At 32.6% G+C, this 16666-nt stretch overlaps 1 protein-coding gene across 1 annotated transcript; it reads right to left on the reverse strand.

Annotated features, from left to right (window-relative positions):
- Positions 1–261: 261 nt before the first annotated feature.
- LOC120339612 (uncharacterized) lies at positions 262–3370 on the reverse strand. Its single transcript, XM_039407773.2, has 5 exons — positions 3208–3370; positions 1746–1840; positions 1149–1316; positions 681–882; positions 262–334 (listed from the first exon to the last, which is right to left on the reverse strand). The coding sequence occupies exons 1-5, from the start codon at positions 3298–3300 to the stop codon at positions 272–274; spliced, it is 621 nt and encodes a 206-aa protein (XP_039263707.2). The 5' UTR covers positions 3301–3370; the 3' UTR covers positions 262–271.
- Positions 3371–16666: the final 13296 nt, after the last annotated feature.

Consider the following 16666-nt stretch of genomic DNA (forward strand, 5'->3'; position numbering starts at 1 on the left):
AATTTACCTGTTGACAGATTAACTTTAGTTAAGTTTCAAAACGACATCTTAGTTTTGAAAAGTGGCAATTGTTAATTCAAATATAGCAAAGCAGAAGCAAAGAACAGATATTCAAAAATTTAAAATCATTTTAGTATTATGCAAGAAATAATAGTAGTTGATGATAAGGCCAAAACTTCACTGCACAAATACGTAATTGATTTCTGACAAATTTCAAAAGACGATTTTATTTTCCAGTTCCGTAGTATTTTTCCCGAGAAATTGGGATATATTAATGACCATAATGACCATCGTTCTTTTTATATCCTTTGTAGCAATAACATCCACAAGGTACCTGAGAAAAAAAAATATGATGAGTTGAAATGAAATTTCACAAAATTGGGCCACTGGACCTGATAGCATGTTGACAAAACTTATTGGAGAAGTAGGCTATTAGAGAAAGATAGATTAATTAACGGACTATGCGAGAAGCCATATTTATTCATATTCAGTTGACTAACATGAGAGACGTGATTGTATTACGTTGCTTTTTCATCAGAATTTGATTCAGATTGCTTCTGATTATGATTTCAATTTCCAACTGGCTTATTAAGCAATCAGACTATGGTTTCATCATTTCTTTATATACCCGACTGATTTTTAAAGCTTCATTAGAATATTGCAAAAATGTATACTCGCACCTCTACTTCTACTTTGCCCTGGTAATGCTGGTCTTGGTATTTAAAGCATGCTTCAAACTGATGTTTGCACTTGCTCGTGTAGCAGTTGCATTTGCTGTAATGTACTTGTTTCGGTTCATAGTATCCTGGCTCAGGTCCATGGTATCCTGGCGTCAATCCATGGTAACGGTAATTTTGGCATGATTTTCCGTAAGTATAATAACTGGAATGAATGAAAAATACATCAAAATAATTTCTGAATTAAAGATAATGTGGTTTTGTGAAACTATTATTATTGTATATTGAAGTGCCTTCTTTTCTATACCCTTTTCAATAAGTTTTTATGTTGCTCGATATTGATTAGGCTTGTATTTTCTGAAAACAGATAATTTTGGATACACAATATTAACGCATTGTTAACATTCTTTTTCTCGTTTTTAACAACCTACATCCGGCCTACAAATATTCATAGTACAAAAATTTCCTCACGTGCATTCCTTTCCGCTATAGTAATACACTTTAGAGAGCTTTACTTTGCCATGGCATTTGCTAGTTGCGTAGTAGTAAGCAGTATGACACTTTTGGTCGTCGCAATCTTTGTCATTCGTTGCATAACCGAATTTTTTATTTGGACAAAATCCAATTTTTGGGAACCAGCTGCAAATAATATCGACAGTAATTATTAAACAAAGTGCAAACTGAATGCTATGGAACGGCGTAAAACCCCTACAATATTAATAAAAAGCTGTTGAATGACGAGATGCATATCTCTAGTCCTTTTCGGGTAGGATATTGTTAACTTCAATTACTGTACTTCATCTCACTCTACCTTTCGGGGAGTTATGAAATTAGTTATAGTAGATCTTTAGATCTGGCTAGTTTTATTAAGTGCAAATTTTTCAAACTTATAAATAGAGATTGTATGAAGCTGAAGTATGATTACAATAGCAATGATTGGCGGTAGAATTGTATACAGAAAAGTGTAATAAAGAAACCCATTATTATCGAAACAGCATTTTAACATGGTTGCATGGTTTGCGACATATTTGAACACGAAAATATTCGATTCCGATATTTCATACTTACTACTTTGAACTCTGGCATTTTTTTCCAGATGACTTGTAATAAGGATACGGTTTTCCATGAATGTATTTGTAGCTTTTGTAGTACTTGGGAGAAACCTTCGTAGAAAAAGAAAAAAGTTCTTTATGTTAGAATTTACATAATATATAAAAGGCAAGTTTATTAACATCAACAAATCAATATATATTAAAGTCAATAATTAAATACTGGTTACTGAGTAGGACTGGGCAAAATATAATAATATCGTGTCGAATATTAGAATAGCAGTTTACTATTCGAATATCTGGTAACACGTGACATGGACACGCCCCACCACTTGCGCGTCGCTGTCTCAAAGACTTGGATTGTACAACGCACTAGATTTCTGATGACCAAACGAGAATCTGCATACACTTTATTTACTATAACAAACAAACAGGTGAAAACTTTATTTGCGTTGTGGGTTTATTTATTTATTTTTAGTGACTATGATATTGTTTTCGCCTGTACATAATATGCGCCAATGTCGCGTGAATTTCAATAACTTTTCAGTGGGCCGTTTTGTAAAATACAATAATTTATCGATACAAGTATTGAATGAAGCAACTACACCAAGATTTCAGCACTATATTAATTTGAATATGTAGAAATGCCATTAAGTCAATTTCATCCAAATTATAGACGGGTACGCAGTAGTCTGGCCAGTCGCGGGTAACAATGACATCGTTTGGCTTTTATGGATCCATTATGACGTCATATTATGCATCCCCGTTTATGCAATTTATGATGACGCCATAAATCAATTGATATGCGTGACATTACTAACAAAATAGATTAATTCGGATAAATAAAAGATTCATTCACTTTTGTTAAATAAATGAAAATACGATAAAAAGATTCGAAAGTAGCAAAATATAATGATTCTTGGATTTGTTGTTGCTTAGAGTCTTAGATTATTTAGTATAGCTATATTTTAACATTTTCATTTTTTCCAAAAAACAAATAAAGGTAATATTGTGGAAAAAGTGTTCAATTAATTCAAATTAGCGCCTTATATAAGATAAAAAAGGAGGAAATTTTTCAAATTTAAAATTTATCCGACCGTAATCTATTTCATCAACTGTGAATATTTGAAATATAAATTAACGTGATCAAAAAAAAAAACGGTTTCATTCTATAAGGAGCCTTTAAAATTTAAAAACGACTTTAAAAAGGAACTTCCGTTCGTAACTGAATGACTAGGCTTCAGCCTACGTCAAATAATGACAAATCCGGCTCTGCACATAACTGATGTTCTTGGAACAAACATTTGGCAGAAACTTTTCATTTTCATTTTTTCGTTTTGTTTAACGTATACTCTAACAGTAAATGGGTGAGATCTTACATCCAATCTAGTACGGCGGCTGAAAACAATTTTCTATGGCTCATGAAAACAGTTCGGTATAATATCTATAAATAAAAACACAGGAGGTAACATTGCACTAACCTTTTCTACGTTGCACTTTTTTGGTGGACGGTAGAAGTTGCCGAGCGCCAATGCACAAAGTGCAAAGAAAAACGAAAGTCGAATAAGCATCATCTTTCACGTGGCAACTGACTCGATCTCTTTGTATTGAAATCGAAGTAGTTAGAAGAGAAAGAACTCGTACACTGCTGGAATGGTTCATCCGATGCCACTATACTCGTCAATCTTCCTATTTCTTTTTTTCCCAGATATATCTGGGATTAACCATTCCGGATTGAAACAACGTCGACCAATGATTTGCGAGCATTTATTTTTACAGAAAAGAAGTTACAAGTGCAGTGTCATCTGGCATTGTTATTTGTATTTTCGGTTGTTATTCAGTACAGTTAATTATATTCTGCAGGAATAAAATGTGTAGTTCACCTCAAGGGGTATATGATACGAAAATCGACCCTTACGCGAATGAGTAAATATTATACTGATATTCCATTGCATTTTACAATACAATAAGTATACTTGATATTTTAAATACATTTTAATCAAATCGTCGAAATCCTTCGTACTCGATAGAAAATAGATGGTTGATTTGAATGAGAAGATGAAAATCACGAATTATTGATATTACATTGCAGTTTGATCGAGGCTTCAAATTCATGCTCGTTCGCGTGTGTGAATGAGTCACGAGTGGATCCACTCTAAATGTCAAAACCATCACCAAGTACAAATACCCGCTAAAATAATAAAAGCATTCACCTTCAATATATAAAGTATTTTCTGTATTATACAATAGGCAATTACCAGTCGGAAAGCGACTCAGCTTTCCAATAACCTGGATTTTCCGGTTCGACAGCCCAAGCACTTCGTTAACCTTGTGTGAGATGGAGAGAGAAACCGGAGCACTAACCAGAAAATAATCCGATTAAAGGAATTAGTATATTATCTAAAATTTCTGTTTCTTTATTACCTGTTAATTTTATCTATTTTAGTTATTTAGAATACTTCTAGTCTTCAAACACTTGAGTGTTAAAAACACGAGTGTCCTTGATTTGGCTTTTTAATCACGTTTATCTTATTATTAATCGTCAGTTATTTCGTTGTAGTTAAAGTTTACCAAAAACAAGAAAACCACAAGCTCTAAATAATGCAAAGTCATTAAGCCAGGAGCAACGAAACTTAATTCTGAGGTAAATCTTAATTTTAGATTAATATTACGGGATGAAACCGGAAATATTTTAATGAAATTGTATACATATTACCAATCAGCGCAGGATGCTTTTTTGAAAATGAAAATGAATTGACATGGAAATACAGTAGAAGAAATTAAGAAAACATATGAGAATAAAACGAGAATATCGGTCGGAGACCGAAGACTTATCGATCGAAACTGCGGTTTCGATTCATGACCTTATAGTGACACCCGCGTGTCCCATCACTAATTAATTAATAACTCGCTAACTAAACGACATAATTCATCCAAAATCAATAGGCTTTTGGTTCGAGATATGATGAATGTACAGGCAATTTGGAGCAGAATCAACCACGCGTTCGTGAGATATCGCGTGCATCTAACAGATAAACACACAAATACCTATCAATATACTTACCGATCTAAAGATCGATAAGTAATAATAGGAAGAAGAATGAAGCTTAGCAGGAAAGATAGTCGACGTGTTAAAAGACACAAAAATCACACAACGTCTGATAGAGTTATAATTATATAGAATTATTATTGAATTTCATTCAATTCTGTATTTCTGATTTTGCACTACTCAGCATTTTTTTTCTCTATGATTCAAGTTATATAATCAATTCAAAGTTGATTCGTCATGAATTTAAATAGACAAATATTAGTATGATTCGCGAATCAATCGCTATTTTCGATTGTTTATTATTGCCAGTGGAAATCCACTAGATTTAATCAAAAAGTGCGAGTGATAAACAAAAGTAAACTTGAAAATTATGTAACAAGAAATTGTATAATGCAAAAATAATACCCGATGAAGTTTGACGAGATTCTGATCTAACCTTGTTTCTAAATATTTAGGCTTAACTATAATTCAGGATTTGATGGAAAAAAGGAAGAAAAAGAACCAAAAAAAAAAGTTATCGAAGTTTTAAAAGCGTCATTGTTGAAGCTGCCTTTATTTTTGAAGTTGTTATTTAATTCCATTTATACTAGAAAATATGATAAATAATGTGAGACACCTTCTTGATGAGTACGGTAGTCTTCCTTATCAAAAAAAACTCCCCACTTATCTGATCACCCGATCGCCGAAATGCGATCGCAGAACCGCCACACAATGCTCAAATTTGAATTTTGATGAGGTCATCACACAAAACTTTTAAGTGAAAAACGAATCCAATACAGCCCACAAACTTTTTCGAAATAAATAAAACAACAATAATCTTTACCCCCCGAAAATTTTAAAGCAATTGGTTCGGTGATCTAGAAATATGTGTACCAATGTGAAGGTAACTAATTTTCATTGCCTACTTTACATCAAGTTTTGTAAAGGGACTGAAACCTGTGGGCAGGGGGTATATTCACTTGGCTCACACAGACAGTCCCCGAACTCGTAATAGAACTAAAATAAGAAAATCGGAATAAAATTATGGCCTAACTCTAACCTGGCACACATATTACGGGTGCACCTTTGGTTCAGTAATTAAAGAGAAAAACAACAAAAATGACAACAACAAGAATACCAAGAAAAATACAACCCACACACTAAAAATGTAAAATGTGTATTAGCTGCCGTACCATTCTCGTATGGCTTCGCTAATTGAATGAAAGACAACGCTCTGATACATAACACATGGTCATGTATACAACACATATAAAATCGACTGGCTGTATTTGTACATTCTTTGAATGGCTGTATAAGCATAGTGAATTGACTGTCTATGCATATATGACATTTGTTGTACATGTATATGTGATTGGCTTTGAATGTATATTTGTTGAATGTTGCTATATGTATATTTTTGTTGCTATATAATAGATTTTAAATAGTTTCGTAAAAATTGTTTTCTTTAGATTAAATGAAAATACACTTGTCAACAGTCAAAACCTGGAAACTACCGAGACCGAAAACTTGATCTGTAAGTAAATATAAACCTAATGTCAATCCCGCTGAAAAACAATATTGCTGTTTAAAACACTAATGGCATTTTTAGATGTAAATAAATGATTTTCATTATCGAAAATATTTAACACGGAAAATGCTTCTTGGTGTTACTCTTATCATGTACGAATTAAAGTACTGAAGTTGAATCTTCAGTTAATATAATCATTTACCATCAAACCACTTTATTTAAAACATCTACAGCAAATGCGCATAATGAAAGGTAAAACTCTGTGTCATAATTACTGATTATTAAAGTGTGCATACAGAGTTACTAATCAACTAAGATCACAAATATTGCCCACAGTTTGCTTATCTTGGTATTGGGCAGGACATGGAGCTGTGGGTCGTTTACTAAATTGTTGGTTTTATCCTTGTTGTGCAAAAATCGCTTTTCTCGGCAACTATTGAACCCATCTTCGCTAATGACGACAGAAGTCGCTAGAAGGCTACTGCTTTCATATTTACTTATCAATCTCCGTTGGTAAGTATGTTGATAGGTATTTGTCTGTCTGTCTGTTTGTTAGATGCACGCGATATCTCACGAACGCGAGGTTGAATCTGCTCTAAATTTTGCACGAGCATTCATCATATCTCGGAACAGAAGCCTATTCATTTTGGATGAATTATTTCGTATGATTAGCGATTTAATATTTAATTAGTGATGGGGCACGCGGTGTCACTATAGAGTCAAGAATCGAAACCGCAGTTTTGATCGATAAGTCTTCGGTCTCCAACCGACGTTCTCGTTTTTATATTTTTAGTGACTATGATATTGTTTTCGCCCGTGCATATTATGCCCCAATGTCGCGTGAATTTCAAAAACTTTTCAGTGGGCCGTTTTGTAAAATACAGTAATAAATCGATACAAGTATTGAATGAAGTAACTTTACAAAGATTTCAGCACTATATTAATTTGAATAGGTATGTAGAAATGCCATTAGGTCAATTGCACCTAAATTATAGACGAATACGCAGTGACGACATGCCAGAAGTTTTATAAAACGCAAAAAAAACATAACACGATGGGAAAATAAATACAGAAAAGGACAACGAATCCCGGCGAAAGTAGCTAACATATTGTTCACTTTTTGCGTTGGCATAAGGACGATCAAAGTCGGCACGGAAGATAGCGATCCGAGTGAAACTAATTTGGAAATTTGTGTTGCAAATTCATTCCTATAATTGTGCTGACCGTTTGTCTCCAATAATCGCACAATACCTTCCGAGTTCGTTCAACAGAACGCGCAGTTCTGCAAAAAAAAAAACTTGACATCGATGTACAGTACACCCGGGCTCAAGACTTGCATACGTAATAATTAGAACCGACAGTCGAATGTAGATTGCCAGCAAAACAATCACACCGAAATCACGAAATATTTCTAAGCCTATATTATATAAAATACTAAACATTCAGAATGACTGCTTACAAACTCATTTAGAGCGGTCCACAGTAAATAGTTTGGCCAGTCGCGGGTACCAATGACATCGTTTAGCTTTCATGGATCCATTATGACGTCATATTATGCATCCCCGTTTATGCAATTTATTATGACGTCGTAAATCAATTTAATATGCGTGACATTACAAACAAAATAAAATAATCCAGATAAATAAAAGATTCATTTCAGTTCTGTAATTATCATTTTATATTACTCAACATATTTTTCCTCGGATTCAATTTATATAATTAATTTGAAGTTAATTCGTCATGATTATAAATGAACAAATTTTAGTATGATTCGCGAAATAACTTCGAATTGATTAAAGGATTGATTGAAGGATAAACATAGGTAAACTTGAATAACATGTAACAAGAAATTGTATAATGCGAAAATATTGCCCGACGAAGTTTGATGAGATTCTGATCTAAGCATGTTTCTAATTATTTAGGCTTAACTATAATTTAAGATTTAATGAAAAAAGGAAAAACATAACTTATCATGAAAAATTAATCAAAATTTTTTTTTTAAAAAAACGTCATATTGAAGCTTCCTTTATTTTTGAAGTTGTTATTCAATTCCGTTTATATTAGAAAAAATAATGAATATTGCGAGACACCTTCATTCTGAGATTTGCATTTGTTCGCATATAAAAAGAATATAACATCGACATTGCTGTCCTTACTTGTAATAATAAACTGTTGTTTTAGGACAATTTTCCACAAATATTTGATAAAATTCGATACATTCTAAAAATTTGAAAGATGAAAAACCTAATTTTTCTTGATAAAATTTGTGTAGTTAAATGTTTTGTCCTTTCGCAACTTTTATATTTTTGTAGTGTATTGCCAGTGGACCTGCCACATACATTTTTGAAATCTGTCAATCATATAATTTACAATTTTATTCGGGGTTCCAATTGGGAGAGAATAAAAAGAAAGACAATGGTGGGAGTAATACAACAATGAGGAATGAACATGATTAATGTTCATAATTTTTGTATAGCCGAAAAAAATATTTGGCTCAGTTTTAATAACAGATGATAGGAATCCGCCATGGAAGAAGATTGAGTTAAAATATTTGGGTGATACATTGATAACCTTGCTGAAAGGGGATTTGCATTGGAACTCCCATTTTATAAAAAGTAATCCATTTTGTACATCAAAAAATGATTTAAAAAACTGGCATTATTGTAAAAAAATTTTGTTTGATTATATAATATTGAATTATCATAACCAGACACTATGGTACAATGAAAATATTGTTAAAAGGAGAAAGCCATTTTTTATACAGTCATGATATAATAAACGTGTTGAACTGTTTAAACATTTATGTAATGGCAATGATTTGTTTACTTATTTTGAATTGTGTGAAAAATATGGCATTGAATACAGTGCATCTGAATACACCGAATACTCTAAACTTTTAGGTTGTATCCCAGATTCTTTTATAAGAGATATTGTGCAAAATAGAAACAAAGAAATATATCGTCAGTTGAACGAAAAACAGTTTATTTCAACAATAAAAATAGAAGAAGAGTGGACCATTGATTTAAATGCACTTTCCAATATTAATTGAAATAAATGCTATACTAATGTTTATTTTTGCACCATTGAGACAAAACTCCGCTCCTTTCACATTTAACTATTCCACAGGGCAATTGTCCTAAATGATGTTTTACATGGCTTTTATTTAGTGCCTTCGAATTTATGTTTTTTTTGCAATGTATCTGTTGAGAACATCAATCATCTTTTTTTTAATGTAATTATTCATCAATATTCTGGGAACAGTTTAACCAGTAGATGTTTACAAAAATTGGTATTGATTTCTCCTTTCACCAACTTGGGATGTTTATTAGGCTATTGTAGAAATTGCTTTGACCAGATTTGTAATTGTGTTTGCGATACTATATGTATATTTGTAAAATTGTTAAAAGTAAGCCACTGTTCAAATACTTCTTAAAATTAATTGACACTATCCGAAAGAACGAAAGAGAGTTGGCATTAAAAAAAGAAAAAACTGTCAAACATAACAAAAAATGGAGAATCTTGTAATATAATTAGAGTAATAAGCAATATGTGTTTATTATGATGAATTACCGTTATTGTTAATAATGAATATTGTTTTTTTCAATATTGTTTTATTTCATAAAAATCTCGATAATTTTTTTTAAATGCTCAAATATATGGGCACGAAGAATAAAACGAACTTATATCGAATTTTTAGCAGTAGGCTTTCTTATCAAAAAACTCCTGACTCAGCTGATCGATCACCAGATCGCCGAAATGCGATCGTGGAACCGCCACACAATGAGCAATTTTCAATTTTGATGAGGTCATCACACAAAACTTTTAAGTGAAAAACGAATCCAATAGAATAGAGCCCACAAAATTCTTCGAAATAAATAAAAAGTAATAGGCAGCATGGTTTCATCAATTGACTATGAACCCGGCTGATTTTCCGAACCTTGCTTAATTAGATTATCACAAAAATGTATATTCGCACCTGTGCTGTCACGGTGTCCTTGTAGTAGACGCCTTTGTGTTCATAGCATGCTTCAAACTCATGGGTGCACTTGAACGTGTAACAAGAGCATTTGCTGTAGATTCTTGGTTTCGGCCCAACGTGGTGATAGCCCGATCCATAGCTACCTGAATTCGATCGACGATGGAATGTCGTTCTTTGAACTCTGGCATTTTTTTGGCCAGTTGGCTTGTAATAATTTTACGTTTTTTTCCCTTAGATGTATTTGTAGCCATGGTAGTACTTAGAAGTAACCTTTAAAAGTTCTTTATGTTAGAATTTACATGATATATAAAAGGCAAGTTTATTAAAATAAAATCAATAATTAAAGTCAACGACTGGACAAAATCCATTAATATCGTGTCGAATATTAGAACAACAGTTTACTATTCGAATATCTGGTAACACGTGACCTGGACACGCCCCATCACCTGCGCGTCGCTGATCAAAGGCTTGGATTGTACAACACACTTATATATTTCTGATGACCAAACGAGAATCTGCATACACTTTACTATAACAAACAAACACGTTAAAACTTTATTTGCGTTATGGGTTAGTTTATTTATTCTTAGTGACTATGATATTGTTTTCGCCTGTGCGTAATATTCGCCAATGTCGCGTGAATTTCAATAACTTTTCAGTGGGCCGTTTTGTAAAATACAATAATTTATCGATACAAGTATTGAATGAAGCAACTGTACAAAGATTTCAGCACACAAGATTTTTTTATTATACAAGAAAAGAAGATACAAGTGCAGTGTCATCTGGCATTGTTATTTGTATTTCCGGTTGTTATTCAGTACAGTTTATTATATTCTGCATTTTACAATACAATAAGTATACTTGATATTTTATATTTGTTCAATCAAATCGTCGAAATCCTTCGTACTCGATAGAAAATAGATGGTTGATTCGAATGAGAAGATGAAAATCACGAATTATTGATAACACATTGCAGATTGATCGAGGCTTCAAATGCATGCTCGTTCGCGTATGTGAATGAGTCACGAGTGGATTCACTCTAAATGTCAAAACCATCACCAAGTACAAATACCCGCTAAAATAATAAAAGCATTTCAATATACAAAGTATTTTCTGTATTATACAATAGGCAATTACCAGTCGGAAAGCGACTCAGCTTTCCAATAACCTGGATTTTCCGGTTCGACAGCCCAAGCACTTCGTTAACCTTTGTGTGAGATGGAGAGAGAAACCGGAGCACTAACCAGAAAATAATCCGATTAAAGGAATTAGTATATTAGCTAAAATTTCTGTTTCTTTATTACCTGTTAATTTGATATATTTTAGTTATTTAGGATACTTCTAGTCTTTAAACACTTGAGTGTTGAAAAACCGAGTGTCGTTGATTTGGCTTTTTAATCACGTTATCTCATAAATAATCGTCAGTTATTTCGTTGTAGTTAAAGTTTACCAAAAACAAGAAAACCACAAGCTCTAAATAATGCAAAGTCATTAGGCCAGGAGCAACGAAACTTAATTCTGAGGTAAATCTTAATTTTAGATTAATATTACGGGATGGAACCGGAAATAATTTAATGAAATTGTATACATTGTATAATTGTATGAAATTGTATTACCAATCAGCTCAGGATGCATTTTGAAAATGAAAATGAATCGACATGGAAATACAGTAGAAGAAATTAAGAAAACATATGAGAATAAAACGAGAATATCGGTCGGAGACCGAAGACTTATCGATCGAAACTGCGGTTTCGATTCGTGACCTTATAGTGACACCCGCGTGTCCCATCACTAATTAATTAATAACTCGCTAACTAAACGACATAATTTATCCAAAATCAATAGGCTTTTGGTCCGAGATATGATGAATGCACAGGCAAAAGCAGAGCAGAATCAACTACGCGTTCGTGAGATATCGCGTGCATCTAACAAATAAACAGACAAGTACCTATCAATATACTTACCGATCTAAAGATCGATACGTAATAATAGGAAGAAGAATGAAGCTTAGCAGGAAAGATAGTCGACGTGTTAAAAGACACAAAAATCACACAACGTCTGATAGAGTTATAATTATATAGAATTATAATTGAATTTCATTCAATTCTGTATTTCTGATTTTGCACTACTCAACATTTTTTTTTTCTCTATGATTCAAGTTATATAATCAATTCGAAGTTGATTCGTCATGAATTTAAATAGACAAATATTAGTATGATTCGCGAATCAATCGCTATTTTCGATTGTTTATTATTGCCAGTGGAAATCCACTAGATTTAATCAAAAAGTGCGAGTGATAACCAAAAGTAAACTTGAAAATTATGTAACAAGAAATTGTATAATGCAAAAATAATACCCGATGAAGTTTGACGAGATTCTGATCTAACCTTGTTTCTAAATATTTAGGCTTAACTATAATTCAGAATTTGATGGAAAAAAAAAGAAAAAGAACCAAAAAAATAAATTTATCGTCATTGTTGAAGCTGCCTTTATTTTTGAAGTTGTTATTCAATTCCATTTATACTAGAAAAGATGATAAATATTGTGAGACACCTTCTTGATGAGTACGGTAGTTTTCCTTATCAAAACACATCAATAATCTAAACCCCCCGAAAGTTTTAAAGCAATTGGTTCGGTGATCTAGAAATAGGTGTACCAATATGAAGGTAACTCATTTTCATTGCCTACTTTACATCAAGTTTTGTAAAGGGACTGAAACCTGTGGGCAGGGGGTATATTCACTTGGCTCACACAGACAGTCCCCGAACTCGTAATAGAACTAAACTAGGAAAATCGGAATAAAATTATGGCCTAACTCTAACCTGGCACACATATTACGGGTGCACCTTTTGTTCAGTAATTTCATCAAGCAATTCACAAAAATGACAACAACAAGAATACCAAGAAAAATACAACCCACACACTAAAAATGTAAAATGTGTATTGGCTCCCGTACCATTCCCGTATAGCTTCGCTAATTGAATGAAAGACAACCCTCTGATACATAACACATGGTCATGTATACAACACATATAAAATCGACTGGCTGTATTTGAACATTCTTTGAATGGCTGTATAAGCATAGTGAATTGACTGTCTATGCATATAAGACAACGCACAAAACACACCGACAGTCTGAATAATTACGTAACGAAGAAAGAATCCGCCAACAATGAACTCATCAGGAGAAATAACAACAGATTGGAATGGAAGGCCATGATCGCCGATGTCTGTAACAGACCTGGTACTTGAAGAAGCATATATGACATTTGTTTTACATGTATATGTGATTGGCTGTGAATGTATATTTTTGTTGCTATATAATAGATTTTAAATAGTTTCGTGAAATTGTTTTCTTCAGATTAAATGATAATACACTTGTCAACAGTCAAAACCTGGAAACTACCGAGACCGAAAACTTGATCTGTAAGTAAATATAAACCTAATGTCAATCCCGCTGAAAAATAATAATGCTGTTTAAAACACTAATGGCATTTTTAGGTGTAAATAAATGATTTTCATTATCGAAAATATTTAACACGGAAAATGCTTCTTCGTGTTACTCTTATCATGTACGAATTAAAGTACTGAAGTTGAATCTTCAGTTAATAGAATCATTTACCATCAAACCACTTTATTTAAAACATCTACAGCAAATGCGCATAATGAATGATAAAACTCTGTCATAATTACTGATTATTAAAGTGTGCATACAGAGTTACTAATCAACTAAGATCACAAATATTGCCCACAGTTTGCTTATCTTGGTATTGGGCAGGACATGGAGCTGTGGGTCGTTTGCTAAATTGTTGGTTTTATCCTTGTTGTGCAAAAATCGCTTTTCTCGGCAACTATTGAACCCATCTTCGCTAATGACGACAGAAGTCGCTAAAAGGCTACTGCTTTCATATTTACTTATCAATCTCGGTTGGTAAGTATGTTGATAGGTATTTGTCTGTCTGTCTGTTTGTTAGATGCACGCGATATCTCACGAACGCGAGGTTGAATCTGCTCTAAATTTTGCATGAGCATTCATCATATCTCGGCCCGGAAGCCTATTCATTTTGGATGAATTATTTTGTATGATTAGCGATTTAATATTTAATTAGTGATGGGGCACGCGGTGTCACTATAGAGTCAAGAATCGAAATCGCAGTTTCGATCGATAAGTCTTCGGTCTCCGACAGACGTTCTCGTTTTTATATTTTTAGTGACTATGATATTGTTTTCGCCTGTGCATATTATGCCCCAATGTCGCGTGAATTTCAAAAACTTTTCAGTGGGCCGTTTTGTAAAATACAGTAATAAATCGATACAAGTATTGAATGAAGTAACTTTACAAAGTTTTCAGCACTATATTAATTTGAATAGGTATGTAGAAATGCCATTAGGTCAATTGCATCTAAATTATAGACTGATACGCAGTGACGACATGCCAGAAGTTTTAAAACATAACACGATGGGAAAATAAAAACAGAAAAGGACAACGAATCCCGGCGAAAGCAGCTAACATATTGTTCACTTTTTGCGTTGGCATAAGGACGATCAAAGTCGGCACGGAAGATAGCGATCAGAGTGAAACTAATTTGGAAATTTGTGTTGCAAATTCATTCCTATAATTGTGCTGACCGTTTGTCGCCAATAATCGCATAATACCTTCCGAGTTCGTTCAACAGAACGCGCAGTTCTGCAAAAAAAAAAAAAAACATCGATGTACAGTACACCCGGGCTCAATCCTTGCATATGTAATAATTAGAACCGACAGTCGAATGTAGATTGCCAGCAAAACAATCACACCAAAATCACGAAATATTTCTAAGCCTATATTATATAAAATACTAAACATTCAGAATGACTGCTTACAAACTCATTTAGAGCGGTCCACAGTAAACAGTTTGGCCAGTCGCGGGTAACAATGACATCGTTTGACTTTTATGGATCCATTATGACGTCATATTATGCATCCCCGTTTATGCAATTTATTATGACGTCGTAAATCAATTTAATATGCGTGACATTACTAACAAAATAAAATAATCCAGATAAATAAAAGATTCATTCCAGTTCTGTAATTATCATTTTATATTACTCAACATATTTTTCCTCGGATTCAATTTAAATAACCAATTTGAAGTTAATTCGTCATGATTATAAAGGAACAAATTTTAGTATGATTTGCAAAATAACTTTGAATTGATTGAAGGATAAACATAGGTAAACTTGAATAACATGTAACAAAAAATTGTATAATGCGAAAATAATGCCCGATGAAGTTTGACGAGATTCTGATCTAACCATGTTTCTAATTATTTAGGCTTAACTATAATTTAAGATTTAATGAAAAAAGGAAAAACATAACTTATCATGAACAATTAATCAAATTTTTTTTAAAAAAAAAACGTCATGTTGAAGCTGCCTTTATTTTTGAAGTTATTATTCTATTCCGTTTATATTAGAAAAATGATAAATATTGCGAGACACCTTCTTTCTGAGATTTGCATATGTTCGCATATAAAAAAGAATATAACATCGACATTGCTGCCCTTACTTGTAATAATAAACTGTTGTTTGAGGAAAATTTTCCACAAATTTTCGATAAAATTCGAAACATTCTAAAAATTTGGAAGATGAGAAACCTAATTTTTCTTGAGAAAATTTGTGTAGTTAAATGTTTTGTCCTTTCGCAACTTTTATATTTTTGTAGTGTATTGCCAGTGGACCTGCCAAATACATTTTTGAAATCTGTCAATCATATAATTTGCAATTTTATTTCGGGTTCCAATTGGGAGAGAATAAAAAGAAAGACAATGGTGGGAGTAATACAACAATGAGGAATGTACATGATTGATGTTCATAAATTTTGTATAGCCCGAAAAAAATAATTGGCTCTGTTTTATTAAAAGATGATAGGAATCCTCCTTGAAAGAAGATTGAGTTAAAATATTTGGGTGATACATTGATACCCTTGCTGAAAGGGGATTTGCATTGGAACTCCCATTTTATAAAAAGTAATCCATTTTGTACATCAAAAAATGATTTAAAAAACTGGTATTATTGAAAAGAAACTTTGTTTGATTATATAATATTGAATTATCATAACCAGACACTATGGTACAATGAAAAAATTGTTAAAAGGAGAAAGCCATTTTTTATACAGTCATGATATAATAAAGGTGTTGAACTGTTTAAACATTTATGTAATGGCAATGATTTGTTTACTTATTTTGAATTGTGTGAAAAATATGGCATTGAATACAGTGCATCTGAATACACCGAATACTCTAAACTTTTAGGTTGTATCCCAGATTCTTTTATAAGAGATATTGTGCAAAATAGAAACAAAGAAATATATCGTCAGTTGAACGAAAAACAGTTTATTTCAACAATAAAAGTAGAAGAAGAGTG

This window comes from Styela clava, chromosome 9 (assembly GCF_964204865.1).
Source record: "Styela clava chromosome 9, kaStyClav1.hap1.2, whole genome shotgun sequence".
NCBI lineage: Eukaryota > Metazoa > Chordata > Ascidiacea > Stolidobranchia > Styelidae > Styela > Styela clava.